Consider the following 22,170-nt stretch of genomic DNA (forward strand, 5'->3'; position numbering starts at 1 on the left):
AAACATCACTCAAAAAATCTTATTATAAATGGCTGTATGAGCTCTAGCTTCTTAGGCAAACATAATTATGAAAGTAAATAAAGCATGAAAAATCATTCAACACATTCAAATTTCAGATTAAGCTTTTCTTTCTTTTCCTCCTGCATGTTTACTTGCCTGTGTCTCGTGTCCGTAAGTGCCAAAAATGTGGTCATGTGCAAAGGGCATGGATCTGCTTCCAGAAAATAACTCACCTGTGTAAAGCACTTTCTGTTTATATGCTACAAGGAGGAGTTTTCATAATGGTGCTCTCCTTTGAGTTTCTCAACATCCCCATTCATTCATCCATGCATGTGTCAATATCTCCCGAAGACCTACTGTGTGCCAGGCACTGTGCTGGTGTGCAGGACACTGCAGAGACCAGGATGGGCCTGTCCATGCTCCTATCTCCCACCTTCAGGTCACAAGTGATCCAGTCCACAGCTACACAGGCGATGACAGCCCAGGGAAGGGAAGGGCCAGGATGGGGAAAGAACTAGGTAGAACCAAGACATGGGACAGGTCTTGGAAGCCTTCTGGGGAAGGAAGGCACACGCCCCATCCTGAAGGGTAGGCAGGAGCAGGGACAGTGCTCCAGGCAGAAGGAATTGGGAGAGGGAGGAAGGAAACCCCAAGCTGTGGCAAGAGATGAGCAGGACTGAGGAGCGGGCAGGGAAGGGCCCTGGAGGGCAGTGAGGGCCAGATCAGAAGGCCTGGGCAAAGCACGCCGTGGAAACAGAACTGCAACGCAGGGTACAAGGGCCCTTGCAGGGTTTAAACTGGAGGCACGACCAGACTCACAAGCTGTGCAGGACGCTCTGGGCTGGTGGAAAGTGATCTACAGCACGGAGATAATGGTTCCCAAAATGGAGAGAGGAGACGGGCGCGAAGAGAAAGCACGAACTGGAGAATTGTTTATATCAGAGGTCGGCAAACCGCTTTGTAAGAGCCAGACAGTATTTTCCACTTTTCAGTCTCCATCACAACTATCACAACTACTCAATTCTGCCACTGCGGTCCGAAAGCAGCTGTGGAGAACTGCTGCACACAACTGCACGATTCGTAAATGAACGGGTGCGGCCGATTTGGCCCTCGGGCTGTCGTTTGCCAACCCTCGTGAAGGATCACATCAACAGGGCTGGCAGCTGATTAGAGGATGATGAAAGGCGACAGCAGGTCACGGGGGTGGGGGGGAATGGGGAGAGCAGGTATTGTCATCGTGATTCATAAATCATGAACCTGAGATGCAGAGAGTGCCAGGGATCGGACTTGGGATGGCCACACCCATACGGCAAGGTATATCCTCCTCGCAGCGCCCTTGCTGTTCTTCGGAAATCATACATAAGTCACACGTGCATGCACCGCAGGCCTTCACACGTTTGAGTTTGCTTGCTTTGGCCACATCAGCCTTTAACTAATTCCCTCAATCCATTCTCTACAGAGCCCACCCCTCTCGTATAACCACAGATGCCTCCAGGGGCCTCAGCCTGCAGACCTACAAAGAGAGTCTCAGATCACCTCCTCCTGAACCCCCTCTAGTTTTTTGTTTTTTGTTTTTTTTGAGAAAGGATCTCTTTCAGTTCAGCCCAGGCTGTAGTGCAGTGGTGTGATCACAGCTCACTGCGGCCTCCAACTCCTAAGCTCCAGCAATCCTCCCACCTCAGCCTCCCCATTAGGTAGGACTATAGGCACCACCACACCCAGCTAATTTTTCTTGTTTTCTGTAGAGATGGGGTCTTGCTATGTTGCCCAGGCTAGTCTCAAATTCCTGGCCACAAGAGATCCTCCCGCCTCAGCCTCCCAAAGTGCTGGGATTACAGGTGTGAGCCAGCTCACCTGGCATCCCTTCGGCCTATCATGAGATGACAAGTTAACCTCGACCTGGCCTGTCTGAGGAGAAACATATTGCTGGGAACATTCAGTCCTCTTTCCCTCTCCAAGCACAAGGAACCCACCAGATCTGTCCTGCTATACATCAGCTGAGTAACCGTCAAAAATCAGACACCCTGGCAGCCACGTAGGTGGGCAGATACAAGAAGCCTCAGGGCCAGGCCCAGAGGGTCCTGCCAGCTTTGAAGGCCCCTGTTCTCTTCATTCTCTACTTCTCCTGACCCTCTGGACTGGGCACCAGCCCTTGGCCAGCGACACTGGTTTCCTGTCTCCTGTATTCGTGTATCAACCCCCCTTTCTGCTCAGGGGTCTCCCCGGTCTGTAGATACAACTCCAGCCTCCACCTGTCTCAAAGCCACCGGCTCACATTCCCAACCTCTGAGAGGCATCTCAACACAAATACCGTGCTGTCGACACAAACACAACACATGCGCGGACCATCAAGCAGCGCTTGCTGAATTCATGTTTCTCAAATTCATTGTGTTCCCCTCCAAACCCGTCTCCCCCTTCCAAATGCTAAGTCTTCCTCCTATTCTGGCACAGTCTCAAAGCCAACAAAGTCTGAAACCTTGGAATTGCCTGTACCATTGTTTTATCTGCTCCATGTAGCCAATCGTCTGGTCTCCGGCATGCAGCCTCCTCCTAAATGTCTCTCAAATGTGCCTTGTTTTCTATTCTCATAATCTCAGGCCCTCACTGCCTCTGGGTGGAACACTGCATTTATCTCCTAATTAGTCCCCTGGGCCTTCTGTTTCTCACTCTTCCAAATCATCCTATTATCTGGTGCCCGATTAACCTAAAAAACGACCACTGGATGGATAATGTCACGATCTATGCAAAATTCCCTAACTTCTCTGTGATCCCAAGATCAGGGAATAACACCTCACGCTGGCATATGTAGTTCGTAAAGTGCTTTAGTATACAGTAAATGCACGACAACCTATTCTCGCCCATGACCTGCCCTTTACGAAATGCTACATGGAGTAGCACTTCCACGTCAGGAAGGAGGTTACAGAGAAATAAGAAGAGTGAGAAAAGGCAGCACTTTGCTATCTTAGAACATGACATCATCAACTAAGGTCAGAGTGCAAAGAGAAGACTACAGCCACCTTGGGCAACTGGGCTCTGTCCAAGCTCCACCACAAGACCCTGGGAGGGCCATGCCTTCTCCGAGTCTCAGTTTTGCTATCTGCATCATGGATTAATAATCGCTATTCTGCCTATATGCTTTCCTGAAGGAAAAATACAGCACTAGATACAACAACGCCTCTAGCTGTTAATATAAGAGCCACTATACAGTGGTTCCCAAAGTGAGGTCCATGGATTACCTACATCAGAATTTCCTAGACACTTGATAAAAATAGGTGCCCGGGTTCCACTCCAGTTCTCCCGAATCAGACTCTTAGGGTGGTGGAGCTTCAGAAAGCTGTATTTTAAAAAAGCAAATCATTCCAATGCACACAAAAGAATACAACACCTCTCAAGAAGCGCTTAATTGAATTGTTGCAAAGACGCGATTTTCTAAAAATCTCCCTAAAGTAAGCAATCTCCCTAAAGTTCGGAAGAGTCAAGGCAGCTGTGGCGATACTTCAGAACCAATGAACCAAAGCTACATCCAGTCCCCTTCCCAGGAGTGTCAGCCTTCAGCTGGTTCTCTGAACCATCCAGCATCCCGGCTCTCTGTGTGGAGGGTTATCATCCAATTATCCCGATTCCTACCATCTGAGGCAACACTCCATTAACTGTAAGGATCAAGAGACTCTAGCTCCCCACTTGAGTGACTGCTAATTAAAAGAAATGTCTGTGGCCAAAAAGCAGCAAAAATTCCAAAAGCAGATATCAATATTGCAAGGAGAAAAACAGAAGCTTTTGCTCAAAAATACATATAGCTTCTTCTGAAAATGACCTTACCAGTTAAACAATCGTCATTTAAAAGACAAAAGGGATTGCAGGAGAGAGAGAAAAGAGGGAAGAAAGGAGGTCAAGATCACCTGCAAAGAATCTACAGCAAAGGTTTCAAATTAATTCCATGTGACTTCTTGTTTCAGTCTTGATGGAATAGTAAGTGAACTACTATGAAACTGGGTAAAACATATACAGCAACTATTTTCAGGGCTTGGACAATAGACTGTGTAGGGCTGCATTCCTCTCAAGAAGGGAAACATACCAGGGTGCTCCACATGCACCCGGACATACTTCGTGGGGACACTTTCCAAACTGTAACAAAGAAATGGAGCAACATACAGAAAAAGACTGGAACTTGCAGGGCAGGATACCACAGAGGAGGAAGCTGCACAAAGGAGGAATCTCAGAAATCTGCAACAGGGCACCCCCGAGTTGCTGGCGAAATACTAAACTATGCATGTGCAAAGTGAAATGCAATGAGGCCCGGAAGAGAATCATTTCTAGGAGATTGTGACCTGAACAGAGATTCCAGAAGTGTCATATGATACTGGAAAATGTTGAGGCTGCAACTGTTCAGTGGAGAGATCTCACTGTATACCCTGGTCATTCAGTTAAGATCCTACAGATCCTCCTTATGGGTAGAGTCATTCTAGTCCTAGAGTAAAAACTACTCCATACCCCTCCTACAAAGCCTAAAACCAAGCCTTTGCAGGATCAAGTTGAGCCACCAATAAATTAACTTTCAGAATACAATCCAGAGCTCTTTAAGATGACGAACATTCTCTCAATAATGCAACACTGACAATGTCCAACATACAATCAAAAATAACTAGACATGGAAGGAAGCCCCAAAACATGATCTATAACCAGGATTTAAAAAATAAAAAGCCAATAAGAATAGACACAGAGCTCAAAAGAGTCTAGGGCGAATGACTGTCCCAGCTCCCAAATCTACTCCGATGCAACCTGAGGTGGCTGAGTGCTCTGAGGGTGCAGGTGACCCTGTACCTACTCAGCAGGCCTCCAGCCCTGAAACTCAGCCTGCTAGGGAAAAACCAATCAGCAGTGCTCACTGCCCCTGGGTACAGAGCGGTTGGAACAAGTACAGAACAGTCTGGAGCCACCTTCCCAAAGTCTTGTAATCAGAGCATAAACATGTTAAGCAAAATAAGCTTCCACTACATCAACAACAAAATAAAATAAATTAATAGTAGGTCACTAAAGCTACCACCATGAGCATGTGGCCAGCTTGCAGAAATCCTAACACATGCCCAACCATGACAGATCTGCAGCCACTGCAGCTATCAAGGGAAGTTCACCCCAACCATAGAATGCAGGGGTTTGCCCAATTTCAACCTCTCCAGAGGCATTTTGGCCACTACTATTTCTTTCGGGTTTATATTCAGAGAAAACCACAGCCTCCCCAACCCACCCTGGCCTGGGAGAGACTTCTGCTCCCATGTGTGCTATTGCAGGTTTGGATCTGCAAGACGGCCCTCTCTGGGGTTCAGTGTGTCGTGTCCAGTCTCTTGGTCTACGCTGGCCTGAGCCAGGGAATGCAATGGGCGCCGACCCCATTGGAAAGAGAGGGAGCGTGTGAGGACAGCTACAGGCAAGAAAGGAAACCACTACAGAGTGACGGGGTGGTTGGGCCAGAGGCTGACAGGCCCAACTCTGTTTCTGGGCACTTCTGTTCAAGGCAGACCGTGTCTGCAGGGGTTTCCATGAACATGGTGAGGGTTGTATGCCTGACAAGACAGACACACGTGCTCAGCCCCCAACCCTACATCAGGAAGAGATGAGAACACACTGGCTACTACACCAGCTATAAATCATTGCCATCATGTTTATAATGATTTAATTGATTTGTTCATTCAATTCAGGACACCTCAGTCTTGCTCAGGTCAGGGTAAGGCGAGTCCTCCTATTTCTTGTCCATGTAATTGGGAAAAGGAGGCTCTAAACGGGACTGGCTGTGATTGGAGACACAGGGGTAAGACTCTCTTCCCCTCCACGCAGCCCTAAGAGACAGGGCAGTGAAAGGAACCACAGACATGACACAGAGCTCCACTGGGCCTTTTCAAAGTGAGGTTTCACATACTATCATTGGCATCCGCAGAGCTCCACATGGGAGAGAATAATGTTTTAGTTTTTCTAGTGGCTTTCAACTGGATTCCCTCCTCCCTATGAACTGGCCAAACCACATCTTCATTCCCAACTTCGCTCCTCCCTTCTTCTGTGACACCAGCCAGAACTCTTTATCTAACTCCCCTAGGACCTTAGTTCCCCAGCCTTGGGACTTCCATCAATACCAGCACCACCGTGACCAGTCCCAGGGGAGATGGACCACACAGGCCTGGCCAGGATCTGCTCTATGGAGCATCGTGGCACCAGCCACCCAGCTAGGGACATAGCCACAAGCAAGACAGACACAGTCCCACCCACCTTTGGGAGGAAGGAGGGATCTAGTTAAGATTAGATGAACACTCTAGTATTCCTTTACCCTCCAAACCCTCATAAATCACCTTTGCCACACCCTCCCATCGACTGGTTCAATACATTCCCACGGTGACTTCTGGGTATTTTTCATAAACATGTTGCCTGGCTCAAGAGATGGCAAGAGAAGACAGGTACCCAGTCACAAGTTTATGACTAACATATAAAAAGGTGTTCCAAGCATGAAGAAGAAAATCTAAGTCCTAGAAGGTTCCAGCCATGCCTGTTTGCATTTAGGAATCCCTACCACTCTCATCACAGTAACAAGAACCACGCAGTGCTTGAGGAGTTCTTCTCAGCAAGGCAGCTTATGGCCTATGCCGCAGAGAGAGCGTGCACGCTCATGCCAGACCCACCGAGGGCCCTCTGGGAACAAACATCTCCCACACAGGTGGGTTTCTGAGCCCTGGTCAAAGCCAGAGAGCAGCACTCTCAAAATGCTCTGGGCCATTGACTGCAAAGCTAGAGATTTTTTCCTGCAGCCCGAATAAGCAAGGACTGTGTGCACAGCTAGTGCAGGCAGGCACATACATGCATAGAGCAGTGTTCACAGGCTGCCCCAGAAAACAAAAACAGCATATGGAGAGGAGAAGAAAGAGTTCGTGGCATGCATTCCCATCGCCTGAATGTGCGCTTGCAGGCATCCACAGAACAGTCAATCCCACTGTTTTCCCCGAGAATCAACCAGCCCACCACACTAGGGAATTGCCTCCAGCCCCTCTTCAACCCCTCTGCACACCAACAGGACCCAAAACATCTGAGCATCTCCCTAAATGTCACGGGAGGCTGTCGAATTCCTCCAAAGGCACCTGGCTTCCACTTGCACCTGGGACGAGGTGCTTGGTACCCAGGAGGGCATGAATGCCAGGTCTCTCCAAACATCACGTTGTAAAGGGCCTGTAGCTTTGGTGTGTCAAGAACCCCTCCCCCTCCCCCATGCAATAAAATATCCTGTTTCACAAAATACTCAAAACTCTCTTGCCAATGAATCCTTCCCAACAACAAGCTTTCTCAACGCTCCCCTAGCCCAGACTCATCAGCCATCACTTCCATTACTGCAAGCTCACGGGCTTCCTGCTTAGAAACCGAAGTATTAATTAGCATTGTATATTCCTTTGCATGCCCTGCCCCTCAGGGCAGCCCAATCAGCCCACTGCTCAGGTGCCAGGGGAATCGCCTCTTGTTCTGAACGCCCAGTGCCTGACAGCCACAGTACACGCTCCCCCCACCCCTGCCATCTCCTAAGTCTAGTGTAATAAATACCAAAATAGACTAAGATGTTGTTGTCGTGGACTGAATTGTGTCCCCCAAAATCCTTATGTTGAAGCTCTAACCCTCCCCCCGCCACCTCAGAATGTGACTGTATTTGGATATACGGCCTTTGAAGAGGTGATTAAACTAAAATGGCACCGTTTGGGTGCCCTGGTCCAAGTTGACCAGTGTCCTCAGAAGAGGAATAAATATGGACGCATGGAGATACCAGGGACCATGGAGATACCAGCAAGACGGTGTGAGGACAGAGAGAGAAGGCAGCTGTTTGCAAGCCAAGAAGAGAGGCCTCAGAAGAAAACACCACCTTGACCTTGGCCTTCCAGGCTCCAGAACTGTGAGGTAATACATTTCTGGTACTTAAACTGCCCAATCTGTGGGATTTTGTTACCGCAGCCCTACCTGAGTGATACAGGCATATAGAGAGTGAAGTAAACATTGCAAAAGGTTGCAAAACCGTAACCTCCTCCTGCTTGGAGCTGCCCGATCCACCCCTACACACCAGCCTCTTCAGATGGCGCAACTGCGTCTCCATGTTGGAGGAACCTGCTGTTGCTGCAGCAGCTCTCCCCCGCCCAGCCGAAATTTCAACACCGAACACCCCCAGGAGCACCCTACGGTAAGAAGCAGAATTGCCTGTCTCGAACCTCGACCAAGCACAAGAAAGCGCACAGTGCCAAAACTGAGGCCAGGGACCCATTTTCCCTGTCACTGTAAAACTAGTCGGGCTCATCTGACGATATGAGGCTTATCCAGGGACTCCCAAGGGGGGCTGCTGCAGTTTCTCATTGGTGTTTCTGTAAGATACTCCTTTTGCCATTTCTTCTCTTCTGTTCCCCAGGATATTCTTCCCTGAACTAGAATCAGAAAGTTAAAGATGGAAAGAATCCATGAAGGACAGAAACACAGACAAATATCCCTCTGCAGGGGCCGAGGAATCACCTGTCACTTACAGACAGTTGTCATATGTGCTCTCTCATGGCAGCTCTGGCCAAATACTGACACCGGCAAAAGTTGGGTGCACGTGAAAAGCACGTGCATATGCTGTTCGTTTAAGCGTTCACCAGGGGCATCTTCTTTGCCGTCACAATGAGAACAGAAACCAAACACGGTTGGGGACTCAGATAAATTAAGGAGGACCAGACACAGTGGCTCACATCTGTAATCCCAGCACTTTGGGAGGCCAATGTGGAAAGATTGCTTGAGGTCAGGAGTTCGAGAACAGCCTAGGAAACATAGCGAGATCCCGTCCCTACAAACAGAAAAAGTTAGCCAGGCATGGTGGTGCACACCTGTAGTCCCAGCTACTCGGGAGGCTGAGGCAGGAGGGTTGCTTGACCCAAGAAGTTCAAGGCTACAATGAGCTATGATCATGCCACTGCACTCTGGCCTGGGCTGAACAGAACAAGACCCTGTCTCTCTCTATTAAGAAAAAAAAAAATTAAGGAGGAGCTGAGAAGAAGGTGGTACATACTTGCTAACCCCTCCTCCCCCCAGGAGCCTGTCCAGGCAGGACGATTGGCCTAGTCCTCTCAGATACGAGAGCCTCAGAGTCACAGGCACCTGCTACCTACAAGGGCAGCCTCCTCAGGAGCCAAATGCCAAGGCTGAAGGGAGAAGGGGGCAGGGAGCACATATCTACCAGGGAAAAGACTGCCAAGATGCAAAACAAGCCGAGAAAAGCAAGTAGTGACAACACAGTCAATATGTTGCCGTTTTTCAGGAAAAAAAAAACAAAATTACATTTCCAGAGGCACATATAAACATACGTTAGGCCTGGCGCTGTGGCTCACGCCTATAATCCTAGCACTGTGGGAGGCTGAGGCGGGTGGATCGCTCAAGGTCAGGAGTTCGAGACCAGCCTGAGCAAGACGAGACCCCATCTCTACTAAAAATTAGAAAGAAATGATCTGGACAACTAAAAATATATAGAGAAAAAATTAGCTGGGCACGGTGGTGTGTGCTTGTAGTCTCTGCTACTCGGGAGGCTGAGGCAGGAGGACTGCCTGAGCCCAGGAGTTTGAGGTTGCTGTGAGCTAGGCTGATACCACGGCACTCTAGCCTGGGCAACAGAGCTAGACTCTGTCTCCAATAAAATAAAATAAACATATGTTAAAGCACAGAGCAAGCTAACTACTCGTAGATGTGGAGACGGTTGAGCAAACTACACTAAGATGATACGATGCTATATAAGTATGAAAAATGATCATAAAATCATTTTAAATTTAAAAGTAACACAAAAGAGAATGCAAACTGATTCCACCTGTGTAAAAATGTACGCATGCACATACGTGAGAGAAGACAGACCTACATGGAGTGAGGGCTGGTATTACCATAATTTAAAGCCTACTCAAACAACATAAGCGAATGGGGGAAATGATTTATATTTCAGTATTTGAAAGACACGGCATAATTGCTTTTCTTTAGGGAAAAAAAGTGAAAAGACTAGAATGATACCCACTAAACTGATGACAATGCTTCACTGGTTGGTCTGGGGAGAAGAGAACAGGGAATTATTTTGATATTATTGAGATCTGGGGAGAAGAGAAGAGGGAATTATTTTAATTATTTCATATAAAATTATTTCAAAAATTTTTCATAATGATTTTTTTTAATTGTATTAATGTGACACTAATATGACCAATAAGAAAGACAAGGGGCCTTGGGGCACACACACGACCCTCCTTCCCTCAACCCTACTCCAGAAAAATCACTGCTTTAAACTGAAGGTAAAGGCGTCCCCAGCTACTACGCCTGATAACTTCATACAGAAACGCAACCCAAAGACCGCAACAACGTATCTCCAAACAGCTGTTCAAGGTCCTTCCTGTTTCTCCCTAGGGCCATCCTAAGTGGGGTGTTGGCTCGGGCTGACCCTAAGAGCATTTCCCGTCATCCAACCCCTCCCCAGGCTCTTCCCAGGCCTAGCAGGTTGGACTTTTCTTGCCTAACCCCCTGCCCCTCTCCCCTTTCATTAAGATACCACCTGGCAGAGTCTCTGTGAATCCCTGTCAGTTCATTTGCCGTTAACAGTCACTGCACAAGCCTTCTCCACTCTATTCCCAGATAAATACAGAAAATAAATACCCTGTTCGGAGAGGAACTTGATGCATCTGAAGTTAACAGAGCCACAGTGGTTTCAACCTGCCAGGCTGTTATGAGTAAAGCCCTTTCCATGAGCAATATTTTGCTTTGGCTCCAACAGGGAGACAAATAAACCTGAAAGGCTGAACAGAAATGAGTTAAAGAACATAGTCGGTTGTTAACCGTTTCCTTCCCACTAACCCAGGAGTTTTGCTGCCCTTCGTGTCCTGAATGAATAACCACGGGCACTGCTGCGGAATACCTCAAACCACATTTCTGCCCTTCCTGGACTTCCAGTTGAAATAACTGAGGCTGACGCACTTCCTTTTGCCCTATCAAACTCCAAGCAGAAAGGTCCCCAGGGAACAGAGAGAAGATGCTGGAGTTTCCTGCCGTGCATCCTGGGGCCTGTTCCGAAGGGTGAGAGCCCCTCGGTCAGAACTACAGCCAAAGCCTTTTGCCCCACCTACTTCGTTCTACTCCTGGGCCACCTGCTGAACAGTGGGGCTTTGTCGTAAGGTGGGATGACCTGGGAACTGAAAAGATCTAGAACTAAATTTACTCACAGCCTCAAAAGCCACTGGTTTGTGAATTCCAAGAGCAGCAAGCATCCTGAAAACAAATTCAAACCACCCCCCATAGAAGACTATATTCCCCGAGGGTGCTCAATCCATGCTGGATAACTGTGAGGACTCGGGATCAAAACCCATTAACTCAGACTCCACAAAGCATCTTCCATAGGTCCGAGCTGCCACCCTTTTTGGGTTTGGGAAGCAAACGAATAGTGAAACCAAAAGAAACCTTTAGCCGGCCTCAGAGTGAAGGTCCACAGACTGTTTCCAAGCACGACTCTTTCAACATTTGTATGCAATGACTGTAGCGATTATAAATAATTCTCGGCTATTTATAAGACCTTCTAAGACAAACTGCCCTTCTCACATCAACGGCAAGAATTAATTTCTTTTAAAATGCCCTAGAAACAGATGTTTACTGTCAGGCCGATCTTTCTGCCAGCCAATGAGGTTCTGGGCATTACTGGCGACTCTGCCCCTTTCTGATACCTTCCGTCCCCCTCCCCAGACATTCACCCACCACTCCCCACCTCCAAACCATTGCTGATTTTCTGTAGAGAATATCCAGAACTTTCCTCTGGGACCTTTTCCATACTCAAAGCACATTATTAGAACATGAACCAAAAGGTTAAAAGAAAAAAAAAAAAGTACTGCTGCATAGTACAAATTGACCCGTGACTATTTACACTGCCCAGAGAAAACCCCTACACTCAGACAGCTGATCAAATACACCCGACACCACCCTGCCTCCCCAGCACCAGTAATAATGACCCACATGACGGCACAGCGCCCTCCACAAGAGACTGTCTTAGAAGCCCAGCTGGGCCCAGGTGGGACGGGTACATGAGCCCCGGCAGGGACTGGGCAGAGCCGCCCAGCCAGGCTTTGCCTACTGCTCAGGAGTTAAGGCCACTGCCTACCAAATCTTCCCATCGGGGTGAACAAAATACACTCCGACAGCAAGTTCACACATAACGGGGGGACCGGAGAACAGAATACGGCAGCCACCACTGAGGGCCTCCGCAGCTGCTGCTGCGCAGGTATATTCAACAGCAAGGAAGCCAGATGCTCGCGGTCAGAAACAGACACTGCCATTCAATCTTTGGATGACAAAAAATGACACAGTCTTTCCTTTACAATGATATCAAAACTGTCCATCCAACATCACATCCAGTTATCTGGTCCAAGGGTAGTCCCTCCACAACACAAGGAATCAGTGTCTCACTAGCCCCAGGGCCCAGAGGCCAAGTTCCTAGGATTCTTCCTTCTTCTCCAGTTGGGAAATTTAAGGCGAGACAGAAGGCAGAAAGGCAGGGCAGAGAACTTCGACCTACCTCCCGGGGTACATGTGTGTTGACTGCAGTGAGCCTGACTTAACCCTAACTCACCAGGAGCCAACAGAAGAAATGGACTTTGACCCCCTCTCCCCATCTATTAATAGTTCTTCCTGTACACTTCCCCTTTCTGGGTGAGTACGGAATTCAAGCTCCAGCTCGGGGGTGCTTCTGCCCACTTCTAGGACTTGCTGGGGCACAGCGTCTGGCAAGGCTGCCGTGTCTGCCCCACGCTGTGATCAGCACGGACCCCCTTCCTCTCCTGACAACAGTGCATGCAGGTAACAGGTTTCAGCCAATGGCTTGTGGTTCCCATCGCGTGGCCTGGCCTTGGCGCTCTCTGCTCAGCAATCACAGCCATGCAGCAAGTCCGTGCTCATTCCCAAACCCAACTCACCAGCCCTATGTCAGCGAAAAACCCTAAAATCTCTGGCCGACCCCTAATTCCGGTGCCTCTTTAGATTTTTAAATTTTTACTTAACAGTCCCTCAAGGGACTTATCCTCAAATTATCAGAAGGAAAACTGGAGCTCAGGGACACAACCAGTAAACAACGGACATGAACTCGAACCTGGACCCCTGCTGCCAGACTCCACCTCATCTGCCTGCCAGCCCTTGCTGACGCCATGCCTGGCAAAGGTCTGATGCTACAGCTGGGTGGGCTGTCATCTCCCTGATGACATCGAAAGCTCAGTAAGGGCCAAGACCACAGTCATGGTCACTCGCTTCTCCCAGCGTCTAGGTCCTCGCATACATACAGGGCCACCACAGTGCATTACCTGCACTCTAAATTTTTAATGAAATCTGACATTTGAAGTCTGAACTTACCAAAATGTAAATAAGGGAGTGATTAGTCATATCACCAAGAGATTATTTTCTTCAAGGAAGAAATCACCATTCAATTCCTCTAATGCCTTGTGATCTGTTTAGGTGCCATTGACTACTTAGAGATATTAACGGGTACATCAAGTTTGAACAGAAATGAGTCCATGGCACAGGGCTGGACGTATCCCGACGCGACAGCCCACAGTAGCCTGGTACTCACCAGGTGCGGCATCAGGAGGTCAGCCAGGTAGACGAAAGCAGCTCCGAGGGTGAAGCCGACAGCCACTGGGAAGAAGGCAAAGGCGCCAAAGCCCCCCGAGGACGTGGCCATCTCAACCGCTGGGGCCAGGAGAGACCAATAGGAAGCTGCTAACATGACCTAGAAAAACCACAATGAGCAAGAAACCATTAAACCAATCACAGAAGACCTTCCAAGCGGGACCTCAGTTGCTCTCTATGGCTCAGACAGAACCCTACAATTTCATATGAGTTAGGCCTTTAATCTCAAGTGGTAAGTGTTATCCCAAGGCAAAAAGCTACCCCCAGAATTCCTGGAACTACTGTTGTAGGAACTCAATTTGGACTAGGATAGAGCTGACCTTGGAAGGATGCTGTCATCTAGCCTATAATTCAGTGGTTCTCAACCAGGGACGATTTTGCCCCCCCAGGACATCTGGCAATGTCTGGAGACATTTTTAGTTGTCACACCGGGAGCAGGCTAGGGAGAGGTTGCTACTGGCATCTAGTGAGTAGAGGCCAAGAGTGTCAGTAAACATCCTACAACGCACAGCACGCCCCTGACAACAAAGAATTATCTGGCCTTAAATGTCAGTACTAACACGGAAAAATCCTGTTCTAATTGATTACTTCCAAGACAAATCGCTATTTCATGAGCTCCACTGCAGTGTAACAAAGCTCTAATTATTACAAAGTCCTTCCTTATGTTGAGCTGAAATCTGTCTCCCTTCCATTTGTACCTATTTCTTATCTCTAAAATTTATTGATCATCTACTATTTTCCAGGGACTAAGCTTTACATTTGATATCTTATTTTATCATCACAATAACTCCAAGAGACAGAGGGTGTTTTTCTATTGTTATCTGTAAAGAATTCGAATCTCAAGGTCACATAGGCAGTAAGTGGCAGATCCAGGGAACTGACCAAGCAAGGCCATAACTAACTCGATGAGGGGAGAAACATGAAGGAGAAGAGAAAAAAATGAGGCTGGTCTCCAATCTCAGCAAGACCAATTTGATAAAAGGTTCTCCAGCACAGGCCAAATGAAACACTCATCCATGGCTTGTTTACTCTTATAGATGCCGTGACGTCTTTTGGCTAGAGTACACCTACCACCATCGTAACTACATGACAGTCATCACCAATGCGGGAAATGCTGAATGGGTGTCTAAAAATTACTTAATTATGCCTTGCCTTAGAAAAAAAAAATCATCTGCATCACCCATCTCCAAAATGACATTCGGAGTGACAGAACCAGGTATTACAACAGCAACAACAAAGACCAAATCCACGCATTGCCTTCTGCCCCCAGCCATCATTCACACAGTCACTTGCCCTGGGCCAAATTCTCCCAGTAAAACTGTACCCGCTTCAGCAACTCCCAGTAAGAATAAAAATGTCTCGACTAAATAGGATGGGAGCTGAAGTTGGCCAGTTCAACTCCATGAGCCCGGCTGTCGGAAAAGATCAAGTCTGAGGGCTCCTCCTCCCTGCCACAGCCTCACCCATCCCTTTCCCAGACTTTGCCTCACTAGCTTTAGAATGCAATGGCCTACGGAGCTGCCATGCCTGGTGCACTCCCCACCAGGGAGGACCTGCACAGAGGCACAGAGATGGAGAAGTCCCTGTTCCTCTTTCTGCCCAGCAACCTCTCTCCTCGCATTTTCAGAGTCTCCCACGACGTCCTACTTTCAACAACTCTAAAACCGCATGATCCAGGTAAACCCACTCATCTCACCGTCTAAACACTCCCCACCCTCCCATCCTGTGATGAGGAAACACACATCGTTGTGAGCATCACTCGCGGTTCCGCAGCCTCTCCCTCATCTCCTTCCCAGCACAAAGTCCAACCTCTTCAGGCACAATTCCCTTCCATCCCTCTGCTTCACTGAAGGATCCAGCCCCTACACATGAGAAACACAGAGAGTTCTCGCAGACAAGTTACTCCAGGCAGGGCAGGAGAGATGTGTCTCTCAAGGGAGGGCGTGTTGGAATCCGGGGTGTTTGCAAGGCAAAAGCATCTCCAGTGATTTAGGTGGGCCCCTCCTTGAGAATCGCTGTTCTTTAACCTTCCCCTCAGATCCAGGACCCAGGTCGATTTCTTTCATTTCCTCTCCTTGACAGCCTCCCAGCCTCCTACATAAACTAGAAAATGACCAAGAACAGACTGGAAACAGAATTGGGTTACCCAATATGATGGTAGGGCCCAGAGGAAAGTTATTTACAGAGCACGTGTGGGAGAAAAGACGACCCTGTCCTAATGCTCACAGCCCGCGAATATTTCACCTTCCACAGCCAAAGGGACTCCGCAGATGTGATTAAATTAAGGACTGTGAGACGGGGGGTGATCCTGGATCAGCTGAGTGGGGCCGACGTAATCACAAGTGTCCTTATGAGCGAATGAGAAGGGTCAGAGTTGGACAGAAGATGTGATGGCAAAAACAGACGTTGCAGAAAGACACACTGGAAGGTTGCCATGCTGCTGGCTTGGAGATGGAGAAAATGTCACGAGGAATGTCACCAAGGAATGCAGGTGGCCCTACATGCTGGAAAGACAAGGAAACAGATTCTCCTGCAGACCTGCAGCAGGAACACGGCCCTGCTGCCACCTTGGTCTGATCTCAGTTAAAACCATTGTGGGCATCTGACCCCCAGCACTGTAAGAGAGTAAGTCCATGCCGTTTCAAGCCACTACGTTTGTGGCAGTTTGTTACAGCAGCAAATGGAAACTAACGCACCATGTAAAGGCTTATGTTACTTTTTTAAAAAAACTTTGTTTTTTAAAGCACTTTTAGGTTCACAGCAAAATTGAGTAGAAAGTACACAGAATTTGTCACATACCCCCAGTTCCCACATACACACACCTTGCCCACTATCAACACCTCATACCAGTGGTACATTTAATACAAATGATGAACCCACCCTGCCATTCACACAGCATCATAACTCAAGCCCACAGCTTACATCAGGACCTACTCTTGGCACTGTACACTCTATGCGTCTTGGCCAATATATAACGACAGTTATTCACTGTTACAGCATCATACAGAATAGTTTCACTGCCCTGAAAATCCCCTGTGCTCCACCTACAAATCCCTCCCTTCCCCCAACTCCCAGAAACCCCTTTTCACTGTCTCCAAAGTCTTGCCTTTTCCAGAATATATCACACAGTTGCAATCATGCAGCACGCAGCCCTTTCAGACTGGCTTCTTTCACTCAGCAATATGCATTTAAGTTCCTCCGAGACCTTTTCATGACTCGATAGCACATGTCTTCTGAAAGCTGAACAACATACCACTGTCTGGATGTACCACAATTTATTTATCCGTTCACCTACTGAACGGCAACTTGCCCACTTCCAAGTTTTGGCAATTATGTACAAAGCTGCTACAAACATCCATGTGCAGGGTTTTGTGCAGCCAGAAGTTTTTCATTTGGGTAAATAAATGCCAAAGAGTGTGACTGTTGGCTCCTATGGTAAGCGTTACTTTTTTAACAATCCCCCAACATAAGTGGGTTGCCTGAAACTCTCAACACCAGCAAAGCTCCTGTAAGTGTTAGGCATTTTAAAAAAACCTAAGTGTCAGGATATATTAGCCAGCTGACAGAGAAGCAGGAAGCAGAGCATCTGATGAACCCTTAACCACCACTAAGAAGCAGGGTCTGGATGGAGAGAGAACGCTGGGACCTGGACTTCAGGGAATGGGCTCCCAGGGCAAGTCTCCCAGCCAGTCCCTTCATGACCCCAGACAGTAGATAGCAAAGGTCCTCCTGCACCTGCAACCCTGCTTGTAAAGGCCAACACCTGGGCTTGCAGGGCCATCCCTGAAGACACTACGAGGAGCTGACGGTCAGTACCTTCCTCTCCCTGCCTTTGTCCAGGAAAGGAACGCATAACCAGGTTTCAACACACATGGCAGAGGCCACTCTGCACCCCCAAAATCCTTTTTGCCTCTTTATTCCCAAAATGAAAACGAAAGGCCCAATCAATCGCATGACATCACAGGGCAAAGCCTGTGTAGGGACCATCCTCCAAGCTAAATGTTGCTGAAACCTAAGCAGCCCCTATGTTTTTGCTAAATAATGGAAGAAGCTCAAGGGAGTGAGTATTTCAGTAACAACAACAGAAAACTCCTGCAAAAGAGCTAAGGAAGAAAGGAACAACTACAACAGAAAAATGGACTGCATGTCTAACTTCAGCCTTTGGCTGGTTTGGTAGGCCTACCGCAGGGCTCAGAAACCCAAATGTTGAACAGAGAAATTCTCAGGCAAGCGGATGTTTGAGAAGCAAGGTATAATTTCTTCACTTCTTCCCAGGCCCAAGGTTGAATCTCACTTTAGCTCTCTTCTTCACACACTTCCTCGAGTCTCAGCCACTACCATGATTTCGACTTCCATCTCTACACGGGCAAGTGAATGAATGAATGACTTAATTAAAAAGTTGATCTTGATCTTGTTCACAATTGCCAAAAGATGGAAATAGCCCACATGTCCACCAACGGGTGGATGGAGAAACAGTCCACGAAGAAGCCACAAAAAGGAATGAAGTCCTGATGCATGCTACGACACGGATGAACCTTAAAAACATGACACTAAGAGAAAGAAGCCAGACACCAAAGGTTGCATATCGTCTGGTTCCATATATATGAAATCTCTAGACCAGGTAAGTCCTAGAGAGAGATTGCAGAAGGGTGGCTGGCAGGACCGATGGCAGGGGTGAAAAGAAAGTGCTTAATGGGCACAGGTCTCCTTCGAGTGTGATGAAAATATTTGGAAGTAGACAAGGTAATGGCTGCACAACATTCTGAATGCCACTGAGATGTATACTTTAAAATGGTTTATGTTACGTGAATTTTACCTCAATTCAGGAAAAGAAAAAAAGGCTAAGGTTGGCCTAACCAACCACCAGGGACCCCGCCTGTACTGTGGCCCCCACTGTGTGCTGAACTCTGCAGCGCCCTTGCGTTGGCCCAGGCACCTCCATCTGTGACAATGCCAAAGGCCAAGGCCCACCTCATGCGCCCTTTCTCCCAAGCATACTCAACCCCTTGCCCGAGTCCATGTTTATCATGGGAAAATGCAGGATTTAGCATTGGGTATGAGTTTGAACCCTGGCTCTGCCTCTTACCGGTTAGGCAGCCCCTAGGCAAATAACCTGAGCTCTCCGCAGCTCAGTTTTACCACCTGAAAATGACACTGTTTACAGGGTTGTCATAAGAATCATACGAAGCAACACATATACCACACCACACAGTCCTGGCAGGAAATAGGTGGTGAGTCAGTGCTGTTTGGGGTTCTTCCCTCTCCGAGCCTGCCTTCTCTAAACACGTGCTCTCTAAACACAAGCTTTCCACCTTGCTCTGTGCCCCACTTCTAGGGTGGCCCTTTTCCACCACCCTGGATTATTTGTGTCCATACTCCCCCGGGGCCTCGCACGCGCCCAGGACTGGGGTGTGCCGTGAGCATCTTTGCATCCTGAAACCCCCATCACAGTAGTCCTAGACAGAGCAGTTGTCATCCCCACTAACGGAGGGGAGCAATGGGGATGGAGAAACCAGAACTCATGATCAGGAGGTGATTCAACATTCATTTTTTCATCTATTACCTAAATTTTACAGTAATTTTTACCTTCCAAATTAAGTACTATATAGGCTCATACTCAAATGCCTTCAATCCTTTGACCAACACTGGGTGAGTAATTATTTAGAATAATGGAGTTTTTCATGGGTGTGGAAAGAAGTCAACAAAGAACTTTCAAAGCGTTACAGATAATCTACTGAACGGTCTACTGATAGAATCGCAGACTCATTCGGAGTTGAAAGGGCCTGTAGGAGACTACTGAGTCCAAAAACTTCATTTAACAGAAGGAAAAACTGAGACCCAGGGAGATGCAATGGCTTTCCCAAAGCCTGGGAGCAAGCGAATGCCATCCGAAGTTGACTGCGTCACCCCCAGATCCAACTAGTACCATCATTTACCCCATAACGACCCAGAGTCTTTGAAGAAATTCCAACAGTTACACGCTAAAGACCAGGCTTAAGTTACCACCTCCCCTAACACCAGGCAAAGAATCCTGAAACCAAAGTCTGGGATGAATCAGCAATAATCGAACATGATCGATCCCATGGCATTCCCCAATACTGTGATATAAAGTACTCCAAGAAAATTGTGGGCAACTAATAAACAGTGGTAATGATCCTGTTAAACACCTGCCTCTGGAAGATAAATCAGACCTTACAAATTTAAACTCATTAATAGCCCCTGACTGCCTTAGAAGTAGGTAGAAAAACAAGCAATGTTGTAACTCACAATATAATCTCTTCCTAGCAGCACAGCCAAACCTGAGGATTTCAAAACAAAACATATAAATATTTTACTTTCGGTCTAGGTATCTGAATAAAAGGCACCATCTTCCTCTACTGCAAACTCCTCTTTAAAGTAAGAACCATTTAAATGCAATTTGTACCTTCACAGGGATCCTGGAACACAAGGACGACAGTGGAGAAACCAGTGACATCCAAAGTCTGGAGTTTAGGGAATAGTAATACACCAATGTCTTTGTTCTGACAAACGTACCATGGTTATCTACGTAAGACGTCCACGTTAGGGGAAGCTGGGTGAAGGGAATACAGGAACTCCCTGTACTACTTTTGTAACTTTTCTAAACATCTAAAATACTTCCAAAATAAAGAGCTTATTAAAAGCTAATGATAATGACAATAACCAAGGCCCGAGAGAAGACCGAGGGAGCTCCTTCAAGCTAAGCAGCATAAACCGTGAGCAAAGACCTGAAGCCAAGAGCACCCATAGTTCGCTTTGGGGGTCAGCAGTGTGCTCGGCCCAGAGCTTCACTATGTGCTAAGTCAGAGGGGACAACATGCTTTTCCTCGTTGAGACCAACAGCCTCCTCTCTGTGGCTCAGAGCAGACCAGTAACTCGCCCGAGTATCACCAGCGGGAAGTGACAGGCCTGGGTTTCAAACCCCAGCCCTAACTCCAGAGCCACGCTCTTAGCCGTGCAGCTACACTCCGTCTCCCGGACGTATGAAATTCTTTAAAAATAAAAACACATTATTCACACTGCCACCTACTCGGTATCTAATCAGAGAATTTCTCCCTAAATATAATTTTCAAATGTTTTCTATGCTAACGTGAAATTCCCAGTCCATTTTGGAATATCACAAAATGTAAACTGTAGGACTTCTAGTTAAACATGGCCAATCGAATGCAACCTGCTGCTCCCTAATTCCCACTAGAGTAAATGTGCAGGGATAAGATGGATCCAAAGGCCAAAGACAAAAGGAAAGGAAGGAAATGTGGCAGCCACAATGTCGTGGAAACCAGAAGAGAGGTGCAGCTCATTACGGACAGACACCCTGAAAAAGCTGACACTTGGCCTGGGGAAAGTGACTAGAAGTGCCTCACCCCACAGAGTCCCAGAACAGTCCCAGAGCCTTTGAAAAGCAGGGTGCAGACGGGCCTACGAAGACTGGCAGAAGCCTGGGCAGGAAGCAAGCAGACCCCAGATTCCTCCTGTACCCCACGCAGCCAGGCAACTATCCCACCAGACATTCCAGGAGCCCTGGCGCAGTAAGGGTGAGGGTACCACGTTGAAAACGGGAGGAAAAAGTGATAGTCTACATGCTGGAACAGGGGCACCCAGGGGCCTCCCCAATCTCCGCCCTGATTTCACAGTGAAAATCCAATGGGGGTAAAGGATCCTATGTACAAAAACTCAATTTTCAGGAACATCCCTGCATGATAACATAACACCCACCTCGACTGTGTGTTTCTGTTGAAGGCTCTTAAATCACAGCCTTGACACCAGAAGGCTGAAAGGGACTGCAGGAAACACTTAAAATCAGCTATACTTGCAAACTCTTTCCACATTCCCTTTGGTAGTTCTCAAAGCCCAGAAAAGTGCATGATGTGACCCTTTTTCTCAAAATATCATGCAAAACGCTACAGGGATGCACACTTTACAATACTACTAACTTCCCTTTGGTGTCAGAGGTACCACCACACAATAAGCAGTAACAATCAGCTAAACACCTAACCCGTAGCAGGCAAACCTTTTCACTCCTGCTGAGGGGCTCATTTTGGGACAATTTCAGCTCTGCAAATATAAATAAATTTGTAAAGAGTCCCTGAAGGGATACCTCAGAATATTCTGGCATCACGGGTACAGTTGAACATTTCCTTTATTACAGTAATGACAGTTTAAATCCTGAAAGATAACCCAAGCCACAAAACAAAATTTCCTTCTTAATAAAAAGGAAAAAGGAAATTATTGCACACAGCTCATTTACAATGCGCTGAATTATCGGTATCAATTATTTGCCTCCCTAAAGAAGGTGCACAGAAGTCTCGGAAGACAGGAACACAGTTCAAGAGAGCAGAGAGCAGCACCCAGCTTCAGTGCCTGCTGCAGAGTAGGTCCTCTTTAAATGTCTGTGGAAGCAGAACAACACGGACTCAACCTCAAGAAGGTTATAGTACAATTAAGAAATAGGCACAAACTTGCATCCACAGAAGTCAAGGC

General features: G+C 47.5%; 1 protein-coding gene across 1 annotated transcript in view; it reads right to left on the reverse strand.

Moving 5' to 3' along the window:
- Window positions 1–22,170, reverse strand: part of SLC39A11 (solute carrier family 39, member 11) — a 339,114-nt gene that overhangs the window by 270,292 nt on the left and 46,652 nt on the right. Inside the window, exon 4 of the mRNA XM_012662402.1 lies at window positions 13,613–13,771. Within this exon, the coding sequence (XP_012517856.1) occupies window positions 13,613–13,771 (159 nt within the window). The remainder of the gene's footprint in view (window positions 1–13,612; window positions 13,772–22,170) is intronic.

The sequence above is a fragment of the Propithecus coquereli genome, unplaced genomic scaffold, assembly GCF_000956105.1.
Source record: "Propithecus coquereli isolate 6110/MARCELLA unplaced genomic scaffold, Pcoq_1.0 Scaffold76, whole genome shotgun sequence".
NCBI lineage: Eukaryota > Metazoa > Chordata > Mammalia > Primates > Indriidae > Propithecus > Propithecus coquereli.